This window comes from Erinaceus europaeus, chromosome 12 (genome assembly GCF_950295315.1).
Source record: "Erinaceus europaeus chromosome 12, mEriEur2.1, whole genome shotgun sequence".
Classification (NCBI taxonomy): Eukaryota; Metazoa; Chordata; class Mammalia; order Eulipotyphla; family Erinaceidae; genus Erinaceus; species Erinaceus europaeus.
In genome coordinates this window covers 66,143,715-66,159,737 of record NC_080173.1, presented here as the reverse complement: position 1 = coordinate 66,159,737, position 16,023 = coordinate 66,143,715, and the positions used below count along the sequence as shown (strand labels likewise).

The 16,023-nt window shown below is 38.8% G+C and overlaps 1 protein-coding gene across 3 annotated transcripts in view; it reads right to left on the bottom strand.

The window, feature by feature from the left end:
* The window catches only part of INTS2 (integrator complex subunit 2), a 77,592-nt gene that overhangs the window by 17,432 nt on the left and 44,137 nt on the right, over positions 1-16,023 (bottom strand). For all 3 annotated transcript variants that reach the window (XM_007531473.3, XM_060203872.1, XM_060203873.1), the window contains exons 16-18: positions 8,228-8,332; positions 4,601-4,765; positions 272-473 (exon numbers count right to left, since the gene is read on the bottom strand). In XM_007531473.3, coding sequence (XP_007531535.3) covers positions 272-473; positions 4,601-4,765; positions 8,228-8,332 — 472 coding nt within the window. The remainder of the gene's footprint in view (positions 1-271; positions 474-4,600; positions 4,766-8,227; positions 8,333-16,023) is intronic.

Here is a 16,023-nt window from a genome sequence, read left to right as displayed (position 1 = left end):
CTGGTGCACTGCTCCACTATCTATGAAGTTCTCCTCTTGCAAGTAGTAGCTTAGACCAGGGTTGCTGCCCATGGTAACATGGTAACATGCCATTATACCAGGTGCACAACCCATCAAGCCCCTTAATTAGTAGTCCTTAGGAAAGCTTTATGCTGGCAAATACTCAATATTTTTCAACAAGTCTAAGTCACTGTATATATATAATCAGTATACTGGTATATGCTTACTGGTATATGCTTATGTAACATGTAACAAATACAAATGGAATTACCTTCGAGGCATCACAGTATTAAGAACCATCCATAGTTTATTGACTGTTTGAAGAATTCTTCGTGGAACCCCAGAGTTCAACAGTTGGTTCATATTGGATGTTAGTACTTCTGCGTATGGTATAAGTTCACTGGCAGAGAGAAGAGTCAAGGGTTCTAGAATCTGCATCACATGTGTGTGGTTTACTGGGACAGCTGAAAATGCTAAAAGGAAAATTTAGCAGTTATAATCTAAAGCCCATAAAACTTACAAAATAGGAATTTAGCATTGCTCAATACATCAAATAAATCAAGAAAGCAATGTAACTTATAGGAATAAATACATAGGGAGTCGGGCAGTCCGTCCTAAGGATTCCAGTTCAAGCCACTGGCTCCCTACTTGCAGGGGTGTCACTTCACAAGTGGTGAAGCAGGTCTCCAAGTGTGTATCTTTCTCTCCCCCCCTGTCTTTCCCTCCTCTCTCCACTTCTCTCTGTCCTACCCAACAACAATGACTTCAATAATAACTACAACAATAAAACAACAAGGCCAACAAAAAAGGGAATAAATAAATAAATAATACATAAAGCTTTTGTTGTTATTGTTAGTATTTATTTCCTTTTGTTGCCCTTGTTGGATAGGACAGAGAGAAACAGAGAGGAGGAGAAGAAGAGAGGGAGAAAGAAAGATAGACACCTGAAGACCTGCTTCACCACTTGTGAAGCGACTCCCCTGCAGGCGGGGAGCTGGGGGCTCAAACTGGGATCCTTACGCTGGTCCTTGGGCTTTGCGCCATCTGCACTTAACCCACTGCACTACCGCCTACTTTTAACTCTAGCCATGGTTCTGGCTATACATAAAAACAAGAACCTTAAAAATGTATGCAACCCAGTAGATGGTGCACTGGCTAGAGTTTTGGACTTAAAAAGAAGAGGTCTCCAGTTTGATTTCCAGCATGACGTATATCAGAGTCATGCTCTAGTTCCCTCATCTCATGTTCTTTCTCTCCATGTTAATAAGTCTTCAAAAAAGAAAAAATACTGGGGCTGGGTGGTGGCACACCTGGTGGAGTGCACATGTTCCAGCCCCCAGGTCCTCAAGCTTTACAAGTGAAGCAGTGCTGCAGGTGTCTCTCTTGTCTCTTTTCCTCTCTATCTCTTCCTCCCCTATTTCTAGCTGTCTCTATCCAATAAAAAAAAGATAATAAAAAAATGAGGGAAAGAAAAAATATTAACCTAAATGTCATTTTGATGATGATTCACACTAACTTTTAAAACTGAGTTAGGGGCCGGGTGGTGATGCACCTGGTTGAGAACACAAGTTACAATGCACAGGACTGGGGTTCAAGTCCCTGGTCCCCACCTGCAGGGGCCAAAGTTTCACAAGTGGTTAAGCAGTGCTGCATGTATTTCCTGTCTCCCTCGCTATCTCCCCTTTTCTCTTAATTTCTGGATGTTTCTATCCAATAAATAAATAAAGATAATAATTAAAAATACTAATAATAAAAAATAAAATTGAGTTAAACAAGAAAATTATTTTGATAGCATATTCATTTGAAATATTCTAATTTTCTGAAACTTTCCTCTCAATGACCCTCCTTGTAATATATAAGCACCCAGGATATTGCTATTAGTAAAATATATATATATATAATTATGCTTATCAACAGGATTATTTTTTGTGGTCCAGGAGGTGGTGCAGTGGATAAAGCATTGGATTATCAAGCATGATGTCCTGAGATCATCCCTGGCAGTACATGTAGCAGAGTGATGTCTAGTTCTTTCTCTCTCTCCTCCTATCGTTCTCATTAACAAATAGACAAAATCTCAACAAAAAAAAATGATTATTTTTCCAATCACATGTGACTACTGAACACTTGAAATATAATTAGTCCACAGTGAGATGTGCTGACTGTACAAATGCATAACAGAGGGTGGGGGTAGATAGCATAATGGTTATGCAAAGAGACTCATGCCTAAGGCTCCAAAGTCCCAAGTTCAACACCCCACACCACTATAAATTAGATCTCTTCTAAGATTCAGTGTGTATATATATACATTTATATGTATATAGAGATAACAAAATATCTTATATCTACTTTAATACTGATTAGATGATAAAATTATTAAACAAAAGTATTGGGCCAGGGAAATCACTCAATATTACAGCACAGAATTTGCATGGCCTCAGTGATACCTGGTATCACCAACTGCCAGAGTTGAGTCTCTCATAAAATTAAATAAGTAAATATTTTAAATATATATGCATATGTGTATATATAAATTTATTTTTTTCCTCTGGCTATGGCTGTCAAGAATTGAAGCTACGACTCAATCTAGAGCCACTGGCACAAAAACACTATGCTCTAAAAAGTTGAGCTATCTATGTGGCCCCTAAATAAATCTTTTTCAAAAGTAATTATTGGGAGGTAGCGCCGCAGGTGAAAAGCAGGTGGCACAAAGCACTATGACCGTTGTAAGGATCCCGGTTCGAATCCCCGGCTCCCCACCTGCAGGGGAGTCACTTTACAAGCGGTGAAGCAGGTCTACAGGTGTCTATCTTTCTCTCCCCCTCTGTCTTCCACTCCTCTCTTCATTTCTCTCTGTCCTATCCAAAAGTGACGACATCAATAACAATAACAATAATAACTACAATAAAACAACAAGGGCAACAGAAAGGGAATGAATAAATAAATACTAAAATAAATTTTTTAAAGTAATTATTACATGGTGAACAACAGAACTGGACTTTTATTGATGAACTCACTGCAGAACATGTTCATCTTTAATTATGCACACCTGAAATGCTGTGATCCAGTACTGCAATTAGTAACAAATAATTTAAGTAAATTATTATTTTATTTAAGTAAATTCAGAATATAAAGTCTAAAAAACACTGCAACAGTTTTTCCCATTCCTTTTTTTTTTTTTTTTAGTTTCATTTTTTTAGTTAACTGTTTTTTGAGTAGGTTGGGGGAAAAATGTGTAAGACTGAGTCTGAACTCCCACAGAAGCACCCCGAAGCTCCACAGGGTTTGGGGTGTGCCCCTCAGCTATGATATGGTAACTTCTTTTTTTTTTATCTTATTTTATTTTGTTCTTTTTCTTTTTTCTATTTATTAATTTTTAAGTTCTTTTATATTTATTTATTTATTTATTCATTCATTCATTTAATAGACAGTCAGAAATTGAGAGGAGAGGAGGTAATAGAGAGGGTGAGAGACAGAGAGACACCTGCAACATTGCTTTACCAATCACAAAGCTTTCCCCTACAGGTAGGGACCAGGGGCTTGAACCCAGGTTCTTGTGAATTTTAATGTGTGCACTCAACCAGGTGCGCCACCACCCAGCCCCTCTCTTTTTAAATTTATTTTAAAACATATTTTGTCTTATTAATAAGAAAGGAGAAGAGAAAGAACCAGACATCACTATAGTACATGTGCTGCCAGGGATTGAACTCGGGACCTCATGCTTGAGAGTCCAATGCTTTATCCACTGTGCCACCTCCCAGACCACTTTTTTTAAAAAAATATCTTATTTATTTATTTACTTATTATCTTTTAAATTTTTAATTATCTTTATTTATTGGATAGAGACAGCCAGAAATCAAGAGGGAAGGGGGTGATAGAGAGGGAGAGAGACCGAGAGATACCTGCAACACTGCTTCACCACTCGCAAAGCTTTCCCCCTGCAGGTGGGGACCGGGGGCTTGTAATACATGCGCTCAACAAGGTGCACCACCACCGGCCCCTTATTTACTTCTTTTTACCAGGGCACTGCTCAGCTCTGGCTTATGGTGGTGCAGGGGGATTAAACTCAGGAACTCATGCTTGAGAGCCCAATGTTTTACCCATGGCGCCACCTCCCGGACCACAGGGGAAAGCTTCTTGAATAGTGAAGCAGTGCTGCAGGTCTATCCTTCCCCCCCCCCGCCCCCGCCCTGGTCTCTTTTCCCTCTTGATTTCTGTCTCTATCTAATTAATAAATAAGTACACATATAAAGTTATATGTGTGACTTGTATTGCATTTCTATTTGACAGTGCTGATCCAAGAACAATACCCACGAACATTGAGTATATTGCTCTAGTACATAGCATTTACTTATGACTAGTTTAGGACCACCCTAATACCAACTCACCTGTTTAGTAATGTAACATAAGCCCTATGAGGAAAACAGATCCCATGTCAGAAAGAAATTAAATGATTAAAACTAACAAAGCTCAAACAGAATTATTTAAAATACTGTCACACCTTTAGGAAAATTCTACACGATTTTAAGGTTTCAGTGAGCCTAACATATCTTTGCATTACTAAAGAGGTTACAAACTTAAAATTTAAGGAAGTTTACTATACCTTCTTGCAGTTGTTTAGGGGAATGTTTTTTAGCATTATTAGTCAGAAGCATTCGTCTTAAAAGGGCATCGGTGCCTGTGATTTCTTCTTCACATATCCAATCATCCACAATGCATAAATGTGGGTAGTTAGTTGCAAGTAGACGCAGCAAGGCAGAATGTAACCCTTAAAAATTTACCAAAAATCAAATGAGTTGTTTATTCTTTTTTTAAAAAAAATATTTATTTTCCCTTTTGTTGCCCACATTTTTATTTTATTGTTGTAGTTATTATTGTTATTGATGTCATCGTTGTTAGATAGGACAAAGAGAAATGGAGAGAGAAGGGGGAGACAGGGGGAGAAAAAGATAAGACACCTGCAGACCTGCTTCACCACCTGTGAAGCGACTCTCCCGCAGGTGAGGAGCCAGGGGCTCAAACCAGGATCCTTAGGCCGGTCCATGTGTTTTGTGCCACGTGCGCTTAAATCACTTTGCTACCGCCCAACTCCCATGAGTTGTTTATTCTTAAACATCAAAATTTTCTTTCTCCTCTCCTTCTACCTCCTTTACTTCTTTCAGTATGCCAAAGGAATCTGTATTTCATTTGCATGTACACTACAATTTTAGAACTCCTGCTCACAGTTCAGCCAGCAAATAAGCTTGAAGATCTCCAAATGATCTGACAATCCAGCAGTTGAGAGCCCTCTATATATTAAGTTCAAATAGTTCAAAATTCCTCCTACTCTTTTCCAACACAAAAATCAAAGCACAAGGACCGGCCTAAGGATCCTGGTTTGAGCCCCTGCTCCACACCTGCAAGGAAACTTCATGAAAAATGAAGCAGGTCTGCAAGTTTCTCTTTTTATCTCTTCTTTTCTGTCTCCCCCTCCCCTCTCAATTTTTCACTATCCTACAAAATAAAAGAAAAAGAATAAAAGACCACCAGGAGCAGTGGATTCATAGTGTCAGCATCAAGCCTCAGTGATAACTCTGGTGGCAGTATAAAGAAAAAAAAGTAATAATAAAGAGTTTTTGCATAACCATTATGCTGTCTCCCCAGCCCATTTGTCTTCTTTTAAGAAGAGTTTAGAGAGGCTGGACATGCAACCATCCACAAGCTCTCAGGTTCAACCTCCCCCCATCTTCAGGGGGAAAACTTCACAGGTGGTGAAGCAGTGCTACAGGTGTGTCTCTTGTCTCTGTTTCTGTCTTGGTCTCTCTTCCCCTTCCCTCTCAATTTCTCTGTGTTTTTTTTTTAAGTTTTCTTTTTTATTATTATTATCTTTACTTATTGGATAGAGACAGCCAGAAATCAAGAGGGTAGGGGGAGACAGAGAGGGAGAGAGAGAAAGAGAGCTCCCACATGCAGCACTGCTTCACCATTCACAAAGCTTTCCCCCTGCAGGTGGGAGCCAGGGGCTTGAATCCAGGTCCCTGAGCATTGTAACATTTGCACTCAACTAGGTGTGCCACCACCCAGGCCCTCTCTTGGTCTTATAATAAAATGTGAAGGGAGGGGAAGAGGAAGGGGGAGGGGAAGGGGAAGGAAAGATGGCTGCCAGGAACAGTGGATTAAGTGTTGGCACTGAGCCCCAGTAATAACCTTGGTGGCAGCAATGAGAGAAAAAAAAAGGAAAAGAAACTTTAAATATTTTAAATATATATATATATATATAAAGTCATATGAAATCTCCCTTTTAACTAAATCTTATTTCCAAACTTTTGTCAACAGCATAGTTTGACTACTAATAATCATTATTTTGCATCATCAATAATGGTAACATAATGATATAATAAAAAATTACATAAACATATAAAATATCAGTAAGATTAAATAGTTGGCACATAAATAACTATTTAAATACTTTTGTTACTATTAGTATGGTATTATATATTATTATTATAATCATCATTACTATCAAAGTTGTAAGAATAACAGTATTACCAGTAATCAAAATACTTTAGAGCAAATGATTACTTCATTATGCATATATGTCAATTAGATCAAATACTACCACATCACTTATTCCTAGGAGGGTAGTATTCCTTTCTCATGGCTTAAATATAAACTGCTTAAAATTAATATTTCTATTTAAAGATACACTGTATCAAGTCATATGATTTTAAAATTTAAATCTATACAAGAACTATCCAGTTTAGTACTATCTACAAAAATTACTGCTTTCAAAAGTGAAAATTCAACTACATTTCATAATCTTTCCAATAAAACATTTTAGTTGCCAAATTCTGCCAAATATAGCATCATTTCTTTGGAAATAGAATATGCAAAGAAATAAGTATATAAATACAGTCAGACAGATGAAGATAGCCAAGGATTCATGTTCTTCTTTAAAATCAACCATAACAAAGAAAAGAAACTTTCAGCTTCAAAGACACAAAAACCTCACTCAAAATTTAAAGATGTTAAAGAAAATAACTGAATTTCAAAAAATAAATTTCCATTTCATAGATTTTTATTAAAAATTTTATTTTAAGGGGCTGGGCAGACAGCATAATGGTCTGTAAAAGACTTTCATGCCTGAGGCTCCAAGCTCCCAGGTTCAATCCCCAGCACCACCATAAACTAGAGCTGAGCAGTGCTCTGGTGCTTCTCTGTGTCTTTCTCTCCATCTCTCGCTCATTAAATAAAATAAATATTTTTTTTTTAAAAAAGATTTATTTCAATAACTTCCTATGGAAGACAGTTTCAGGTGAGAAGAAATAAAACTAGAGCACCAATCTGGTACATTCAAAGCCAGGTATATAAGCCCTGTGGTCTACAAGTTGAGTTATTCCCCTAGCCTAACTTGTAGCTTTATAATAAAAACACTGTAGTAATTCTATACTATGAAAATAGTAACAAAAAAATGTCTAGAGAAAAATCAAGTCTCAGAAGAGACAGGCTAAGTGCCATCTAAAAAACTTTTAAGTTTTTACTCATACACATCTATTTGGTTTAACCATATGAAATCACAATTTTTAGGTCAAAAAGTTAAACACGTACAATTTCATATGGTTGAACCATTGGAGGAAAAATGCTGGGGACCAGGCATATTACAGTGCGCAAGGACCTGAGTTCTAGCCCCTGGGCTCCAACTGCAGAGGTAAAACTTCATGAGTGGTGAAGCAGGGCTACAGGTGCCACTCTGTCTCTTTCCCTCTCTCTAGCTTCCTCTCCCATCTCTTTTTCTTAGTTTGCTATTTTTTCCATCTCAATTCCTCTCTGTCTCTATGCAATAATAAATAAATAGAAATATTAAAAAAAAAAAGTCTGAAATTAGCAGCTAGGCAGTTGGCTCAGTGATAAAGTGCAAGATGTGCAGGCATAAGGTACCAACAACTTTGACTCCTGATACTGCATATACTAGAGTAATGACCCCTCTCTTATTAAATAATTTGGGGGGTCTGAAATTGCACACCAAAATAAAACACTTGGTTTTATTTTCTGAGGTTTTTTTGGGGGGTATTTTTGTTTGTTTGGTAAGGATAATTTGTTTGCAGGGAGCTAGTAGTGAGGAAGACTAAAAGAAATTTCAGTCTTAAGCTGGAATTTGTAACAGTAAGCACCGATTACACTTTACAATATAAACAGTAAGATTTTTTTTCAACTATAAACTTTAGCAGTAAAAAACAAACAAAACAAATACCTCCCAACTCTTGCTGCAGTCCTTGAGCCTGTCGAATGAGGAATTTAATAGGAATTTGATCCATTAAAGAAGAAGAATATGATTTGGGCTTCCTTTGCATGGCAGCTGTCAAAGATAAAGTGTAAAATAAATTATTAGAAACAACTGATGTTTATTTTAAACCAGAACACCTGCTCAGCTCTGGGTTATGGTGGTGCTGGGGATTAAACCTGGGACCTAAAACCTCAGGTATCAAAGTCATTTGATACTACACTGAACAACAGTCACTACACTGAACAACAGACATCTTAACGTGAATGGCAACAACAACAACAAAAAAAGCCAAATTATTATTTTCTTTGTTTTTTTTCCTTCCTTGTGACTCCACAGCTTGGAGGCATAGGTGAATCTACCATTCTAGAGTCAGTCTTTTCATTCTGTTTATTTCATAGAGACAAAGAAATAGAGACAAATGGGAGGTACTATAGGACCAGAGAAAGTTCCAGACCTGTGGTGTTTCTATAATATCAATAAATGTCAATGGCCTGAATTCACCTATTAAAAGGCACAGAGTGGGAGTTGGGCGGTAGCACAGTGGGTTAAGTGCAGGCAGTGCAAAGCGCAAGGACCGGCACAAGGATCCTGGTTCGAGCCCCCGGCTCCCCACCTGCAGGGGACTCACTTCACAGGTGGTGAAGCAGGTCTGCAGGTGTCTGTCTTTCTCTCCCCCTCTCTGTCTTCCCCTCCTCTCTCCATTTCTCTCTGTCCTATCCAACAACAACAACATAAGTAACAACAATAATAACTACAACAATAATATAATAAGGGCAACAAAAAGGAATAAATAAATATCAAAAATTAAAAAAAAAAGGCACAGAGTAGGAAGATGGATCAGAAAACACAGCCCAACCATATGTTGTCTGCAGGAATCCCACCTAACTCAGCAAGACAAACAGACTCAAAGTGAAAGGATGGAAAACTATCATACAAGCCAATGGACCACAAAAAAAAAAAAAAAAAAAAGGGCAGGAACAGCTAGTCTCATATCTGACTCAACAGACCTTAAAATAAATAAAATTTAAAAAGATAGGATGAACATAACTTAATGCTGCAGAAGATCAGTCAATCAAGAGGACTTAACAATTATTAACATCTATGCACCCAATTAGAAGTCATCTAAATACAACAAACATCTACTGTAAGATCTACAGCAATATATAACAGCAACACAGTCATAGTAGGGGACTTCAACACCCCACTCTCTCAACTTGACAGACCATCCAGGCAGAAAATCAATAAAGAAACGAGGGAGCTAAATGAAGAGATAGATAAACTAGAACTATTGGGCATTTTCAGAGTCATTCACCCCAAGAAACTGGAATACACATTCTACTCAAGAGTTCACATGGGTCATTCTCAAGGATAGACCATATGTTAGGCCACAAAGACAGCATCAGCAAATCCAAGAGCATTGAAATCATCCTAAGCATCTTCTCAGACCACAGTGGAATTAAACTAACACTTAACAATCAACAAAATATTATTAAAAGTCCCAAAGTGAGGAAACTTAACAACTACTGGGTCATAGTTGGAAAAAGGACTTAGAAAGCTGGATCAGGGAAAAGAGTAGTTCCTAGGTATGGGGAAAGTATATAACTATTGTTAAATGTAAACCTCACTGGTTTGATCTGGGGCCCATATTCAGCATAGGAGCCTATGTAACCTCCACATTCCTGTAGGTCTGAGATCACATTCTGTGCTCACAGCTAGGAACTTCCCAGGTTACACGAATTTCAGGACCCATCTTCCAGGGTAGTAGGTAGAGTATGTTGTCCAATCTCCCTTCAGGGAATGGAACAGTCTCTACCATTATTGATCCACATTGAGGGTAAGGTCCTATAAGGGCTGACAAAGGGGTCCATTATGTTGTTCTTGATAGAGATGACCAGTGACAGTGGCGAGAAGGATCTGTCCGGACACCCTGACTAGGGCCCCAGGTGATGGGGTGGCCTGGTAGTAACTAAATAGTCATTGTTAAAGTATGCCATTCTTTTGGCCTTATTCATCGTTAAAGTATGCCAGTCTTTTGCCCTTACTTTGTCTGACATGGCTAGCTTTGGAGTGGTTAGGGGATGTATAATAGGAGGTAAGTAAGGAGGGTATCTAGGTCTAAGTAGAAATTATTTTATTAGGTACTTTAAGGTGTCTTTTTAGTTCTTTCTACTTTCTTGCACCATCCCCAGAGAATAACCTAGGTCCACCAGGATATTAGATGTAAGGCAAAGGCAAAAACTAGTCAAGTTATAGGCCCCTTGGAATATACCTAAAATAGGCCTACCAGATTTTTCCAAAACAAAGAACCCAAATGATCATCTGCAGTACTCTTGCCTTAGGTTCATGATTAGTCAACAATTCTGCTTTATATCTTAACTTTTTTTTTGCCTCCAGGGTTATTGCTGGGGCTCAGTGCCTGCACTATGAATCCACTGCTCCTGGAGGCTATTTTTTCCCTTTTACTTGCCCTTGTTATCGTTGTTGTTGTTGTTATTATTATTGTCATCGTTGCTGTCATTGTTGTTGGATAGGACAGAGAAATCGAGAGAGGAGGGAGAAACAGAGAGGGGAAGAGAAAGATAGACACCTGCAGACCTGCTTCACAGCTTGCAAATCGACCCCCCTGCAGGTGGGAAGCCGGGGGCTCAAACCAGGATCTTTGCAACAGTCCTAGCACTTTGTGCCACATGCACTTAACCCGCTGCACTACCACCCAACCCCCATATTGTAACTCTTTTTCAGCCACCAGGTTCCAGATGATACCATGATGCCAACTCGACTTCCTTGGACAGAGGACCCCACCAATGTGTCCTAGAGCCCAGCCTCCCCAGATTCCTGCCCCACTAGGGAAGGAGATTAAACAGGCTGGGAATATAAATCGACCTGCCAATGCCCATGTTCAGTGGGGAAGCAGTTACTGAAGCCAGACCTTCCACCTTCTGCACCCCACAATGACCCTGGGTCCATACTCCCAGAAGGATATAAAGAGTAGGGAAGCTATCAAGGGAGGGAATTGGATACGGAGCTCTGGGGGTGGGCACTGTGTGGAAATGTACCCCTCTTGTCCTATGTTCTTGTCAGTATTTCCATTTTATAAATAAAAAAAGAAAAAGAAAACAACTACTGGGGTCAAAGAGGAAATTAAGGAAGAAATCAAAATGTCTCTAAGAATTCAGTGAAAATGAAGACAAGAGCTATCAAAATATTTGGTTACAGATAAGACAGCACTGAGAAGTTCATAGCCATACAAGCATACAGTAGGAAACAAGAAAAAGCTCTAACAAACAACTTGATTGCACACCTTAAAGACTTAGAAGATGGGGCTGGGTGGTAGCGCAGCACATTAAGCACATGCTAAGCACAAGGACTGGTGCAAGGATCCCTGTTAGAGCCCCCGGCTTCCCACCTGCGGGGGGTGGGGGGTTACTTCACAAGCGGTGAATCAGGTATGCAGGTGAATCAGGTATGCAGGTGTCTTTCTCTCCCCCTGTCTTCCCCTCCTCTCTCTATTTCTCTCGGTCCTATCCAACAACAACAACGACAGCAATTAACAACAACAAGAAGAAGAACAACAATGATGATAAACAAGGGCAAGTAAAAGGGAAAAAATAGTCTCCAGGAGCAGTGGATTCATAGTGCAGGCACTGAGCCCCAGTAATAACCCTGCAGGCAAAAAAAAAAAGAAAGAAAGAAATGGGAGAAAACAAAGACTTAGAAGATGAAGAACAAAGGAACCCTAAAGCAACCAGAAGGGCAGAAATAACGAGAGTTAGGACAGAAATAAGTAACAGTGAAAATAATAAAACCATACAAAAGATCAACGAAAGTAAATGTTGGTTCTTCGAAAAAGCAAACAAAATCGACAAACTTATAACCAGACTCAATAAACAAAAAAGAGAGAAGACCCAAATAAATCAGATTATAAATGAAAGAGGAGATATCACAACAGACACCACATAAATTCAACATATCATGCGAGGCTTCTATCAACAACTATATGCCACCAAGCTAGTGAACCTGGAATAAATGGATGAGTTCCTAGATACCTCCAAACTTCCAAAATTAAATAAAGAGAAACTAGAAAATATGAACAGGCCAATCATATCCAAAGAAATTGAAACAGTTATTAAAAACCTTCCCGATTCGACTTCCGGAGGCGGAGCTACAAGCAGCAGATCGCTTTCTCTCCTCTACTCTCCTCTCCTCTCCCGGATCAACTAGGAATACCAAAGGAGACCACCCAGACCGAAACAAGACTGTACTAGAATGACCACAGGAACCCAGTAAATCACCCGTGAGTACAAACATGCGTGGCTGGTGACAGAGAGGAGAGAGGGGCCTAAGGAGAGATTAAGTGACTGCTAACAGTTCAGCAGTTTATCAGTGGAGACACCACCTCCAGTCTGCTCCACCAACAAGGGGACAGCTGAAGGGAGGAAAGGACTCCCCAGAGACTCACCAAGTGCAACTCTGAGCCTCCATTGCTACTACCCTCAGAATCTAGAGCAGCAACAGGGAGGGACACCAGGGGACAGAGATCTAACTAGGAAACTCAGGAGAAGACCTATACCTCGGTGGCATAGCTGAGGGGCTGTGAAAGTCTCTTTGCATAACCACTGGATTATCTCTGCCACACCCTGCTTTATCTCTTGGTCAGGAGTCAGTGACTAAGCTAAAAAGCCTATTGATAGTTTAAAAGCCCTCAGGCTCCCATAGCCTACAGGGAAGAAAAAAAAAGAGGCTTTTACATCACTGAGCTCCAACTCAGGGATTGAAAAAACTGTTAACTTCCACCACGGTAAAACCTTTAATTAAATTACTTAGACACAAGTCAATCCAGGCAATAGTGATCAATAATTTGAAAAGTACTGATAAAGAGAACTCATAACATAATATATAAAATGGTTAAAACAACAAGAAAAAATATTGGGGACTCGAACCAGGACAAGAGTCCAGCTAAAAGTCCTCCAGAGGGTGAAGCACAAAACAACGAGTTCAACATCCAAACATTAGCTAAGGAAATAATAACAGGAGTGAGTAAAGAATTTGAAAAAATTGTAATCAGAAATGCAGGAACAACAAATGAGAATATGGAAGAAAATTCTAATAATCTCATGGTTATTAGAGAGCTGAAAGCTGAAATCGCTGAGCTAAGAGGGCAACTAGCTGAACAAGCTAAAACAGTATCAGAGCAGGGCAACAAAATAGATGAACTCCAGAAAACAGTAGAGGGCAGAGAGAATAGAATCTATGAGGCTGAAGACAGAATTGGCAAGATTGAGGATGAATTAGAGACAACTAAAAAAGAAGTAAGAGATCTCAAAAAGAGATTAAGAGATGCTGAAAACAACAACAGAGTCCTATGGGATGACTTCAAAAGAAACAATATACGCATTATTGGCTTACCAGAGGAAGAAAGAGAAGGAGAGGAAGAAAGCATTCTCCAGGCCATAATAGCTGAAAATTTCTCTAGTCTAGACAACACCAAAGACATAAAAATTCAAGAAGCCCAGAGGGTCCCAAACAGAATTAACCCAGACCTAAAGACACCAAGACATGTTATACTTAGAATGGAAAGGAATAAGGTTAAAGAAAGGATCCTCAAGGCTGCAAGAGAAAAACAAAGAGTCACCTACAAAGGAAAACCCATAAGATTAGCAGCAGACTTCTCCATACAAACACTACTGGCCAGAAGAGAATGGCAAGATATCTATCGAGTGCTCAATGAGAAAGGCTTTCAGCCAAGAATACTATATCCTGCTAGACAGTCATTCAGACTAGATGGAAGCATCAAAACCTTCTCAGACAAGCAACAGTTGAAGGAAGCAACCATCACCAAGCCTGCCCTGAAAGAAGTTCTGAAAGGTCTCCTATAAACAACCAGACCACCACAAATAGGACATATATCAGAACACTCTAAAACTCTACAAGAATGGCATTAAAATAACTTCAATCTTTGATGTCAATAAATGTCAATGGCCTGAATTCACCTATTAAAAGACACAGAGTAGGAAGATGGATCAGAAAACACAACCCAACAATATGTTGTCTACAGGAAACTCACCTAACTCAACAAGACAAACACAGACTTAAAGTGAAAGGATGGAAAACTATCATACAAGCCAATGGCCCACAAAAAAGGGCAGGAACAGCTATTCTCATATCTGAGATGATAGACTTTAAAATAGATAAGATTAAAAAAGATAGGAATGGACACTACTTAATGCTCAGAGGATCAGTCAATCAAGAGGACTTAACAAACAATTATTAATATCTATGTACCCAATGAGAAGCCATCTAAATACATCAAACTTCTACTGAAAGAGCTACAGCAATATATTAACAGTAACACAATCATAGTAGGGGACTTCAACACCCCACTCTCTCAACTTGACAGATCATCCAGGAAGAAAATCAGTAAAGACATAAGGGAGCTAAATGAAGAGATAGATAAACTAGAACTATTGGACATTTTCAGAGTCATTCATCCCAAGAAACTGGAATACACATTTTACTCAAATCCACATGGATCATTCTCAAGGATAGACCATATGTTAGGCCACAAAGACAGCATCAGCCAATTCAAGAGCACTGAAATCATCCCAAGCATCTTCTCAGACCACAGTGGAATTAAACTAACACTTAACAATCAACAAAAGATTAGTAACAGTCCCAAAATGTGGAAGCTCAACAGTACACTTCTTAACAACTTCTGGGTCAAAGAGGAAATCAAGGAAGAAATCAAAATGTTTCGAGAGTTCAATGAAAATGAAGACACAAGCTTTCAAAATATTTGGGACACAGCTAAAGCAGTCCTAAGAGGGAAGTTCACAGCTATACAAGCACACATTAGGAAACAAGAAAAGGCACAAATAAACAGCCTGATTGCACATCTCAAAGAGCTAGAAGAAGAACAACAAAGGAATCCTAAAGCAACCAGAAGGACAGAAATTACTAAAGTTAGGGCAGAAATAAATAACATTGAGAATAAGAAAACCATACAAAAGATCAATGAAAGTAAATGTTGGTTCTTCGAAAGAGTAAACAAAATCGACAAACCTTTAGCCAGACTCACAAAACAAAAAAGGGAGAAGACCCAAATAAATCGGATAGTAAATGAAAGAGGAGAAATCACAACAGACACTGCAGAAATTCAACATATCATGCGAGGCTTCTATGAACAACTATATGCCACCAAGCTAGAGAACCTGGAAGAAATGAATGATTTCCTAGATATCTACCAACTTCCAAAACTAAGTAAAGAGGAAGTGGATAACATGAACAGGCCCATCACAGCTAATGAAATTGAAACAGTTATCAAAAATCTTCCCAAAAATAAAAGTCCTGGACCAGATGGTTTTACAAATGAATTCTACAAAACTTTCAAAGAAGAACTAATACCTCTACTTTTAAAAGTCTTCCAAAAGATTGAAGACACTGGAATACTCCCTGCCAGCTTCTATGAAGCCAACATCACCCTGATACCAAAAGCAGACAGGGACACAACCAAAAAAGAAAACTACAGACCAATATCTCTGATGAACATAGATGCGAAAATATTGAACAAAATTCTAGCCAACCGGATACAGCAGTATATCAAAAAGATTGTTCATCATGACCAAGTGGGGTTTATCCCAGACATGCTATGTTGGTTTAATATACGTAAATCAATCAATGTGATCCACCACATCAACAAAAGCAAGACCAAAAACCACATGGTCATATCAATAGATGCAGAGAAAGCCTTTGACAAAATACAACAT